Source organism: Zingiber officinale, chromosome 8A, assembly GCF_018446385.1.
Source record: "Zingiber officinale cultivar Zhangliang chromosome 8A, Zo_v1.1, whole genome shotgun sequence".
Lineage (NCBI taxonomy): Eukaryota > Viridiplantae > Streptophyta > Magnoliopsida > Zingiberales > Zingiberaceae > Zingiber > Zingiber officinale.
The window spans coordinates 29,084,573-29,096,344 of record NC_056000.1 but is presented as its reverse complement, the minus strand read 5'-3'; the positions used below and the strand labels follow the sequence as shown (position 1 = coordinate 29,096,344).

At 36.6% G+C, this 11,772-nt stretch overlaps 2 protein-coding genes across 5 annotated transcripts; both read right to left on the bottom strand.

Moving 5' to 3' along the window:
• Positions 1-489: 489 nt before the first annotated feature.
• On the bottom strand, positions 490-6,219 carry LOC122008231 (flagellar attachment zone protein 1-like). 3 transcript variants are annotated; one of them, XM_042563883.1, is made up of 3 exons: positions 5,879-6,219; positions 2,386-3,342; positions 490-2,301 (listed from the first exon to the last, which is right to left on the bottom strand). In XM_042563883.1, exons 1-3 carry the CDS (start codon positions 6,209-6,211, stop codon positions 691-693), a joined length of 2,901 nt encoding a protein of 966 aa, XP_042419817.1. In that variant the 5' UTR covers positions 6,212-6,219; the 3' UTR covers positions 490-690. The 3 variants fall into 3 exon arrangements, with proteins under 3 accessions (XP_042419817.1, XP_042419818.1, XP_042419816.1); XM_042563884.1 differs by having other exon boundaries at positions 490-2,955; positions 3,175-3,342; XM_042563882.1 differs by having other exon boundaries at positions 490-3,342; positions 5,879-6,217.
• A 1,693-nt stretch (positions 6,220-7,912) lies between these two features.
• LOC122008230 lies at positions 7,913-9,974 on the bottom strand. 2 transcript variants are annotated; one of them, XM_042563881.1, is made up of 2 exons: positions 9,745-9,974; positions 7,913-9,572 (listed from the first exon to the last, which is right to left on the bottom strand). In XM_042563881.1, exon 2 carries the CDS (start codon positions 9,398-9,400, stop codon positions 8,132-8,134), a length of 1,269 nt encoding a protein of 422 aa, XP_042419815.1. In that variant the 5' UTR covers positions 9,401-9,572; positions 9,745-9,974; the 3' UTR covers positions 7,913-8,131. The 2 variants fall into 2 exon arrangements, with proteins under 2 accessions (XP_042419815.1, XP_042419814.1); XM_042563880.1 differs by having other exon boundaries at positions 7,913-9,512.
• Between the last annotated feature and the right edge of the window lie 1,798 nt (positions 9,975-11,772).

Here is an 11,772-nt window from a genome sequence, read left to right as displayed (position 1 = left end):
TTTTTAATGATAATAATTGAATGAAAAGAAGTAAAATTATTAGTATTAAAGATATTTGATTTTTTTAATGGATATGTGTATGAGATGAATATCCAGTAAATATGAATACCAAGGACGAACCCGTACGTCTCTTCAGCATTTAACCGACCGCGGAAGAGACGAACCTGCTCGCCATTAAAGAGTACGAATTGTTTTTCATAACAAAGGGAAAAGGTGATGAGAAAAGAGAAGAAACCAAAGAGAGCACGAAACAGGGGCGTCGAAGAGGAAAACTAGGAGAGGCCAAGGGCAACCAAAACAGAGGAAGAAGTAGAGATGGCAATCGGACCGTAGTAGGATTTGTAGCAGCTATATTGTCCTCAAGCAAGAGCATATAGAAAAAAAAAATTGCAAGTTTATATATGAACCTTACTAACAAAACAATAGGAGAATAGGAATGACTTACAATGCAAACCCGATATTTGTTGTCTTGTTTATACTAATTTATAATGAAATCAAGTAGCAATCACGGAATGCACAAATGTGACAACAAATACAGAGAACTGAGACGCAGAGGCTAGACACATTACACAACCATGCACTCAAAGCTCAGAACAGTAATGTCATCGGATTTGCCCAACACAATCTTTCTAAATACTTTGCAATAATGAGAAAGAATGGAATCACACACCTATTTACTACTGGACTGTTTTATTTGTCAACTTGTGTGGAAGTGGGTTTCGGCGCCTCCAGTTTAGCAGTGTCTGTAGAGGTTCTCATTTTGGAGTCCAATGCTTCCACATCAGATATGCATGAATCACAATTTGCTATCACAGAAGGAATAGATGTCTCCAGTGGTGTAGCATTTATGGTAGCTTCACTAGTATTAGTTTCAGATAACTCAATTGAAGGCTCTACACTTCGTTGAGGTTCTGCTTCCTTTATATAGGCCTGATATACTTCAGTAGGTTCTTCTGTTGCACGTGATTCTTCTTCCACTTCAACTTTAGATACCTCAGTAGGTTGATCTTCTGCCATACATGAAACTTCTTTCATTTGGGCTTTCGATTTCTCAGGAAGTTTTTCTTCTAGATCAGTAGGTTCTTCAGTTTTAGTTGATTCTGCTTCCTTTGTTTTGGCATTAACAACCACTGTACTTTCTCCTTTAATTTCATGGGGTTCTGCTTCCTTAGTTTCTGGTTTAGATGCCTCAGTAGGCTCTTCTCCTGTGTCTTGTGGTTTGGGTTTGCTCATTCCAGCATTAGCTACCTCAGTAGATTGTTTTTCTGCTTCATGTGGTACTGCTTCCTTCATGTCGAATTTAGATGCTTCATTAGGTTGTTCTTCCTTTTCATGTGGTTCCACCACCTTATTTTCTAGTTTGGATAACTCGGTAGGGTGTTCTCCTGTGTTATATGGTTCAGTTTCACTCTTTTCAGCTTTAGATACCTCAGTAGATCGTTCTTCTGTTGAATGTGGTATCACTTCCTTGGTGCCAACTTTAGATACTTCATTAGGTTGCTGTGTTTCATGCAGTTCTGCCTCCTTGATTGCAACTTTAGATAATTCAGTAGATTGTTTGTCCTTCATGTCAACTTTAGATGCTTCAATAGGTACTTCTTCCTTTTCATGTGGTTCCACCACCTTATTTTCTGGTTTAGATAATTCAGTGGGTTGTTCTCCTGTGTTATATGGTTCAAGTTCACTCTTTCCAGATTTAGATACCTCAGTAGATCGTTCTTCTGTTGAATGCGGTATCCCTTCCTTGGTGTTAACTTCAGATACTTCGTTAGGTTGTTCTGTTTCATGCAGTTTTGCCTCCTTGATTGCAGCTTTAGATAATTCAGTAGATTGTCTGTCCTTCGTGTCAACTTTAGATGCTGCATTAGGTCGTTCTTCCTTTTCAAGTGGTTCCACCACCTTATTTTCTGGTTTAGATAACTCAATAGGTTGTTCTCCCGAGTTATATGGTTCAACTTCACTCTTTCCAACTTTAGATACCTCAGTAGATTGTTCTTCTGTTGAATGTGGTATCACTTCCTTGGTGTCAACTTTAGATACTTCATTAGGATGTTGTGTTTCATGTAGTTCTGCCTCCTTGATTGCAGCTTTAGATAATTCAGTAGATTGTTTGTCTGATTCATGTGGTTCTGCTTCCTTTGCAAATTTAGATGCCTCGATATGTTGCTCTTCTGTTTCACATGGTCTTGCTTCCTTGAGTTCAGTATCACATATCTCACTAGGCTGTTCTCCAGTTTCATGAGATTCAACTTCCATAATTTTGAGCTGTTCTCCAGTTTCATGAGATTCAACTTCCCTCATTTCAAGCTGTTCTCCAGTTTCATGAGATTCAACTTCCATAATTTTGAGCTGTTCTCCAGTTTCATGAGATTCAACTTCCCTCATTTCAAGCTGTTCTCCAGTTTCATGAGACTCAAGTTCCTTTTCATGCAGCCCAACTTCCTCCATCTCAGGTTTGAATACCTCAATATGTTCTTTGATATCATGTGATTGTTCTCTGTTTGTTTCACGTATAGTCTTAGCAAGTTGTTCCTTCTTCATTTCAAGCTGTTCTCCAGTTTCATGAGACTCAACTTCCTTCAGTTCGAGCTGTTCTCCTGTTTCATGCAGCCGAACTTTCTTCATCTCAGATTTCAATACCTCAACATGCTCTTTGGATTCATGTGATTGTTCTTCGTTTGTTTCAGGTATAATCTTAGCAGGTTGTTTTGTTTCCTGCTTTTTTGCTTCAGTCATTTCAAGATCAGATACCTTAGTAGGTACTTCTGTCTCAAGTACGACTGTTTTCTCAATTGCCCTCAACTCGACCACTTCTCCTGTTTCATGCAGCCCATCTTTCTTCATCTCAGGTTTCAATACCTCAACATGTTCTTTGGATTCATGTGATTGTTCTTCGTTTGTGTCAGTTATAATCTTAGCAGGTTGTTCTGTTTCTTGCTTTGTTGCTTCAGTCATTTCCAGATCAGATACCTTAGTAGGTACTTCTGTCTCAAGTATTACTGTTTTCTCAATTGCCCTCAACTCGACCACTTCTCCTGTTTCATGCACCCCAACTTTCTTCATCTCAGGTTTCAATACCTCAACATGTTCTTTGGATTCATGTGATTGTTCTTCGTTTGTGTCAGGTATAATCTTAGCAGGTTGTTCTGTTTCTTGCTTTGTTGCTTCAGTCATTTCCAGATCAGATACCTTAGTAGGTACTTCTGTCTCAAGTATTACTGTTTTCTCGATTGCCCTCAACTCGACCACTTCTTCCTTTGCTACTAAAGGTTCTGGTATATGAGGCTCTGATGCAACACTTGTATTGGCTACAGTGCCAGAGCGTTTGATCGTCTCTTCAATCTAAAGATAAGATTCAATTAGTATTAGGTTTCAACTAGGTTATAAGAACATTGTTCGATAACCACATTGAACATTTCATCCTGCAGGTATAAATTTTGACATATAGTGAATCAAGACTTGGTCCATCCAATTTCTAACAAAAGTGAGATTTAGATAAAAATATCTCTAATTGGAAAGCATTTACAATTAGATGGAATAAACTATAGCAAGATAGCTAAAATTTTCTGCGAACTATAGCCTGCACTTGTAATCACACTATTCTCATAAAGGTAGTAAATGTTCATGGTTATAAAAACTGTGCTTTAGTTTATGATGGTCGTAATATATCTCATACCCCATTATGAATGTATTGCCTTTCCATTGACCAAAAAGAGAACAGAAGAATTGTAAAAGTTTGTCAGTCAACATGCCTTTAGATACTCAAAAGTTCCAGGTGCAGAATAGCAATAGTACAGTCTTTCATTTCTTGGCTTCTAGGTGACAGCAGGTAGTAGGATATAGAGAAACCTAAGTAATCAGGAGGGGGCATGATAAGTTCTTTGCTAAGCATGTATCAAGTGCTGGATTACTTGAGTAGGATAGAAGGGAGTTAGAAGTAGAACAAACTTTAGCGTTGTACATGATGGCAAAGTTCAGCACAATTAACATATTCAATAAGAAACATCTATATGACAAACAACAATAGCTGATAGGTGGGCGCAAGAAGTGTTTAGAAAGAAAAAAGTCAATGAGTAGCATTTAAAATAACAAATGAAGCACCAGAAAGCAAGCAGTAAAATGATGGTCAGCAGCCTTTTAGACAAAAAAAAATAAAATGGTGAAATCTTTACAACCCTAAATAAATAAAAAAAACCTCTAATTTTGCATGGTCACACTTAAAGTTTAGAGGACAGCCTGGAGCAATAAACACAACTAGAGCAAATAACACCATTGTTATTCTTTGACGGATATTTATGAGTTGGTAAGAGATTATAAGAGCTATACCAATATTTGTTTACTGCAGGAATAAGCTCATTGGGTCATATAAGAATGAACATAGAAGACTAGCTAAATGCAATTATCTGCATTCAAGCTCAAATAACAATAAGCCTGAACCATAGAATTTTAGGAAAGGAAATCCCACATTTTAACTACTACTTGGATCTATGTAATCAATCTAACTAAAATCCTTGCCCAATATTTGTAGGCCCTTTAACCTTCCAAAAGATTGAAAATAAGAGAGTTCACACGAACAATAGATTATTAATGAATTAAATAGCACTAGAGAAAAAAGTAGAGTGTGGTATACTCATTGGCTCTAGAGTAAATTTTGTGAATCTGTGTACGCTAATAATGACATGTAATATGGTGAGCATTTATTTTAGTACTTGTATTTAAAAGTATAAAATCATGCAACTATGTAAACTCTTACATATAAATTCTGTTAAAATCTCCTATGCCAATTATCAAGAAACATCTTATCATTTTTTACTGAATCAGTTAATGTTGTCCTATTGCTGGGTTTATATGCTCATATGGAATATTATATTCCAGTAATGTTGGAGGAAAATAAAGGAGAAGAAAACTGACTTGTATTTCTTCCGGTATGCAATGAAAGTTCCAAATATGAACTTAAGAATCTTCACCTCAAATCTGTGCTGTTGTCTCCTAGTGACAGGATAGTATCCATCAAGTGGACCGTTTTACACCACAGATATAAATGCTATGTCACCCAAACATACAGATCCAGAAACATACCAAATGATTCAGTGGTTTTGCTTCCAGTTTCAAACGTGATTAAAAAAATGCCCAGCACAAATATGCAAACTATTATTTTCTTAGTATTATGTGAAGTTCTTATTTACTTTCCTGAAGAGTGTGGATTGAGATAGTAAAATATTAAGAACAATATTTAGCAGAACAGTGGATATGCCATAAAACTTTGAAACTTGGAAGTTGGTATCCTTCTCGAGTTCAATTGTTTCATTTGTTAGAATAGAAGCAGAAAAAACAGCTACAAAGCAATTAAAACAAAATAAAACCTTGATGGATATCCATCAAAGCAAAAGAAAGTTAAGATAAATAGGCATGCTCCTCCATTTGGATCATATACCCTTCATAGTTTTACCAATTCCATGATTTTTTTTTTACTTGACGAAGAAATCTACAATGAACAGGGGTCAAGCTACTTTCCGATCATATTATTGTATCCAAAAGCAGTGCGAACCAATAATTCACAAGCATGTGATCTTGCCTAACAAATAAATGCAAGGGCTGACACCAAAATAATTCGCATTTGTCTTTTGTTTTCACAATGTCAGCGGAGTTATTTGCCAACCGGTGGCATTGGGAGGGAAACACAAAGGGATCGAAGTTCGCACACAAATCGACCATTTTTTTCCCCACAATAAATGCGCCGAAATGGTGATCTAAAGAGAAATAATAATAATAATAATAATAAAAGAATGAACAGAACAGAACACGCCAAAAGGCCGCAACCTTTTTTTCGTCCTTTTCGGCCGAAAAAGGAGGCTCTGACAGAGTAGGTGTAACGCACCTTGAACAAATGGTCGAGGGTTTTCCGGCGATTCTCGTCGAGCACCGATCTTGACTTGACCTTCTCGTCCCGGAAGGCATCGTCCTCCGCCTTGGAATCCGGCAAGGGCACCGGCGCCGAATCGTCCGCCTCCGCCCTGGGCTTCGTCGCGCACGCTCCCATGATTCCGCCTCCCTTCGTCGCCTTACGATCGCTCTCCTGCTCTAGTGCTCTGCTACGCCGAGCGAGACTGTGAGACAGAGGGATTAAAGTATAATTTAAGCGAATGTTGGAGTGGCGCGAGCCGCGAGTTAATCCCGCTGTCTCCAGCGTTCGGTCTCTCCAGCGCATCATATTATTATACGCATTATGATGCAGCAACATTATTCCTACTTTATTTTTATTTACCCGCTAACGACACACGCTTTCTTCCCCTGGTGGCCATTGGCCACGCGGGGTCGGTGGCGGAGGATCGGGCTCGGTATACCTAGCCAAAGGTGCAAGGTCCTTTTTTTTTAATGTGGTAATTAATTTTCATTTTTTTAAAACTGGAATGGAGAAATAAGGAAAAGGAAGAATAAAAGAGGAGAGATATTAAGGCGGAGATAAGAAAGATTTTATTAGTTTTTAGAGAGGTTTTGGTAAGAAAATTGAGGGAACTACATATTTTATTTTTATTTTAAATTCACTATCAACCTCTAAATTGAGAGAAAAAGATAAGGAAATAAAGAATAAGTGATAGATTGGTAGTCTGTTGAATTGTTTTATTTAACTCTTTCAAAAAGTTAAATGATATGGATGATTTTATTGGAAAAAATTATATCAAGTAAGGAAAATAAATAAATCAATTCTTCACTAAATTTGGATGCAAAGAAGGTAATTTGATCTCATTTCATTCTTTTAATATTTTCTAGAATTATGTGAAAATTAAGAAAATAGCAATATAATATTTATTTAAATATTACTTAATGACCAATTAAGTAGGAAGATTTTTTTAAAAAATTATTTAATAATTAATTTGGTCTTATTGTCTCTGTTGTCTCTTGACATTTTCCTTTGTCTCTTGAGCTCGTATGATTCATTTTCTACAATTGCACTTGCATGACACACCCCCAAGGTGCAAGCAACATCCTCATAGAGGGACCCCATGTGATTTGCCTTTGTAGCTTGATCGCATCGACAAGTAGTAAAGAGAGCTTTTACCTTCGACGACTTGTCCAGACATCCTCCTTTTGCCCCGAAATTGCGGAGGCGAGCGCAAGAAAGGTCAAGGTTGTTAGGCCAAGATGGTGGTCACATCAGTTGAGTTTCATTCTAACAAATTCCACAATTCATCATGAGCTAGGTCACCATCGAGCACGCGATGAAAGATGAGAAGGCGGAGCTGAAGAAGAAACATGAGGTCACTAATGAAACACAAGTTGATATTGTTGTTGGCTCTTTAAAATGTTTAGTGGTGGCTTGAAAAAGTGCCCTCCCCTACTACATGTAAAGGCATTCTTCAATGTTTAGTGGTGGCTTGAAAAAGTGTTCTCCCCTACTACATAATTCTTCAATGCCATTCCTTGTATAAAAATATTCCAAATGAATATTTGTTTACCATAAAACAAGAGGAAAACAACAATAGAAAGTCGATAAAGTATTTCAACAATAAAAACAGTTAGAACGACGAACCTCTACAACATTCACTATTTTGAACTAACCCATAGCAATTAGGTTGTAGGCTATTTGTTTGTTTCTATATCTATCTGTTCCCAAATTTGTTTTAACAATCGGCTTACAACAGTCTGTTTCTATATCAATGATCGCACAAGTATCAGTTCATCCAAAAGAACATACAACTTGACCACAAAGAACAAGGTTATTAATTCTTTACACAATCAAAGAACAAGGTTATTAACTCTTTTGTTACAGCAGTCATAAGATTTAGATCTGATATATGCACCAAAACTAAAAGATAAAATGGAACTCTAATCCTAGATCCAAGGGCAACAAAAGTGCAAAACTAACAGAAACCATACCTAAGCTTTGATAGGAAAGGAAAACAATTCAATATAGAGGAAGAGAAAAATTTTAAGATACTTCAGTTACAAGGCCATTGGGAAGAAGTTGAAGTTCGAATTTTCAGAAAAGAGTTTCATTGCTATTATAACAAGCCTACTGGTACTTTTACTAGAAAAAAAGTACCCTCAAAGCTTGGCTACAAGTAAATGACTCGAATCACCTATGCTTACCTTATTGGTGGTGCACAATTTCAGTGTCCAAGGAACTTAGCTAGGTCCTCTTTAACATGAGATCCATTTCTATCTCCTTTTGCCTTAACTCAAGGGACATACGTTCATTCTCAAGTTTCATTCGTTCATTTTCCATCCTCATCTTGTTTAGTTCTCTGTCTTTCTTCTTACTAAACCTTTGCCACTTGTAGCGTTGCTTCTCAAGTTCCAGCATCTCAGCTTGAATTTGCAACCGCTTCTCTTCGAGCTGAAGAGAATAAGAATTATCCCATTGTTGTTGTCCTAGTGTGGATTTAGATCCATCTGGCAACACCTGGTTCATATCGACTGCCAAACCTTGAGGTTGGAGGCCTCTACCACAACCGTGTGAAGCTGATGGGTTTCCAAAAACTGCTGCCTCATGGTCCACCCCAAGCTTCATCCTCTTTGGAAAGCATGATACGTCACCACGCACTGCATTATGTTCCTCAGCATCTCCTTCCTCATCATCACTATCAGAACTTTGATCATCTTCATCGACATCTTCGTGTGAGCCCCTCCTTGTGTCGTGCTCATCTCTACTTCGTAGCGCCAGCTGGAGTGAATGTTGAAGTGCTGGGTCAGCGGGTAAATTCAATCGGTTACAATTATGATACGAGCACATCTCCTCATAGAAAAGATGTTTTGAGCTCAAAATCTTCCTTACATCTTCCTTCATCTTTTCAGAAAGGTTATTCATACGGTTCAATAATGCTGGATTCTCAACAACCTTGCAAGATGTGCCCCTGCCAAGAATATCGGTGAGTCTCTTGTACCTTTTATTTAGATCATTGAACTTATCTTCGCATTGTTGAGGCGAAACATAACAACCTCTCTCGGCCATCACTTTTGATATGGCCTTCCACTTCCCCTTTTTCTGTAAGATTGCATACTTCCTCCTCCCTCCACACTCAGAAGTAGCATCTTCGCCTATGTAAGAAACAGCAGTTATTAAAAGCTTCACCATCCTATCAGTCCACTTCATGCGGTGCCATGGGGATCCCTTCCTCCCTTTCCCAGCCTCTTGATGGCCGTCGCCGGCATCGTCATTGAAGCTAGGTTCGTCATCATCGCTCACGGAGGTCTTGTTATGCTGTCCTTTACTGTAATCCATGACAGAAGCCCCTGTTCGATGATCAGATCCTTGCAGGTGATTGCCTGACATCGGGAAATCATCATGCATAGACTGGTGGATCATTGAGCTTTGATGGTTATGCATGTTTCCTTGCAAACCTAGCATACCATAGGAAACTCCTGGGATCATGCTTCCAGCAGGCAAATTCCCCTCCATTTTGTGACTTGAGAAACAGAATCGCCCAACCAAAATATTTTATTTCCTCTCTCTAATACAAGTCAGTGACTTTTCCTTGCAAAAAAGCTACGATTCTTCACAATATTCAGACCTGAAAAGGAACCCCATCAAAATCCCACGTTTCTCGCAGTTTCTACACCAAATCAACCAACTACCTCGGAAAATAACACCAAAACAAAAAACAAAAAAAATCAAATTCGCAACCTCGGTTCCCAGAAATAGGGACCAAAACCCTAGGATGAGAAACAACAAGCACACTAAATTGCAAAAAAAAAAAAAGAACTTTATGCAACACATAGCACGAATTCAGCCTCGACTATTACCGAATCCACGTCCGAGCTCAGGAACCAACTCCGATGCGAAATCCCCAGACCTGACTCCAGATCACAAGCAATGGGAACCGGAGGAGAGTCAAACTTATCTGGACTCAGCGAGGTGACATATCGAAGCCTCCGCCATGCGATCGAGCCAATATCGTGATTGCGATCCGCCGCAGTAGAGAACCGGAATCGAAAGAGAGGCGGCTAATAATTGAAGGGGGAAAGGAGGATGCAGTGTATTTGGAAGATGGAAGCGATAAAAAAACTGACGTCAAAAGGCCAAACAAAAGAAAACCGATACCCAGACAATTACCAACCCACTCAGTACGAATGAAATAAATATTCATGGGTGCGCGTACCACAAAAGCGTATTGTATCGTAGTGAGAAATGGTATATGTTGCTTGTAAAGGCGTGAGTCTAAATTTTTTGTTCTTGAAATAGAAAAAATCTTTCTCTCTTTTTTCTTTTCTTTTGTTTTTTTAGACAACTGCCATTTATTATTATAATTTACTCCTAAAATTTTTAAATTCCGCCCCATAATAATTATACCAAAAATGATTACACTCGTTCATCTCCATATGATTACACTCACTGAGGTGTTTCCTCACCTTTCATCTCTAGATTATATAAAATAGCATAAATAATAAGATCAATTTATAATTAATCATTACTAACTATCAAATAGTTAGGGGTGAATTTTTTTTTTTTTCCTAAGAATTAATCCCTATCTTATTTTTCTAAGGAGATTTTTTCCTAAACCCTAAACCGCCTCTCAGTAATGATTTTAGTTATAAGGGTAGATTATGAGGAATTAACAATATAAGATTTATCTCATCATATATTTAATATCTATCTATTTATATGTACCTATCTCTATATCTATAAAGTCGATACTAGGAGGAGAATGGTAAGAATAGATTAACATATAATAAATTTAGGGGTTAGATAAAAATTTTCAAAGTTGATGAGGAAAATAAGTCTACATGGTCCGTGTTATATTTTAAGTTGGACAAAAATAGAAAATGTATCATTTTTACTGGAATCATCAAAGTGCCCCTTTTATTAATCATCAACTTACTACCATTGGCCAACAACGGTAGCATGTCTTCACAATTTCTCATAGAAAGATTGAGTCCTAATTTTGATAAACTAATGGATATTTTTTTTTAATAAACGGTTGATACAAAATACTAAACTGATAGATTGTTCATTATGAGTACTTTCCGATTTTACCATAGTGGCTAATAAAAATTTTCTATATAATCATCGGAGTAAGCTAAATACTTGGTGTCAACTAGAATAAAGCATCTCATTTTATTTCCATTTTTGATAATCAAATTTTCTCTTAATAGATAAATTTCTTTTAATGAACGGTTGACATAAAAACACTAGATTGATAGACTGTCTATTATGAGTGCTTCCCGATTTTATTATAATGACTGATGAAAAACTTTTATATGATCATCAGAGTAAGTTTAATGCTTGGTTCCAACTAAAAGAAAGCATCTCATTTCATTTCCATTTTTGGCAATAGAATTTTCTTTTATATATATATATATATATATATATATATATATATATATATATATATATATATATATATATATATATATATATATATATATATATATATATATATGTGTGTGTGTGTATATACACAGACATCGATATCGATCATAGCTCTCATTGAATTCGGGTGCTCGGACTCGATGAGAACTGCTCATGATCGCCCATAGACAAAATGTCAAGGGTACCAACCCCCTATATATATATAAAATTTATGTATCAGTTACCATTCATAGCTAATGTAATAGTTATGATTTATAATTATTATAATATAATATTGAATTTGACTTGTGTAAATATTATAGTAATCATAACTAGATGCACATGTATTATCTAATAACATATTATATTTTTTTTAATATTTGAATTATCCAATTATTTGTAAGTACTCATATTAATTTAATATTATCAACTAAGTTAAGTTATATCATATATATTTGATCATTGTGTCTAAATATACAGGA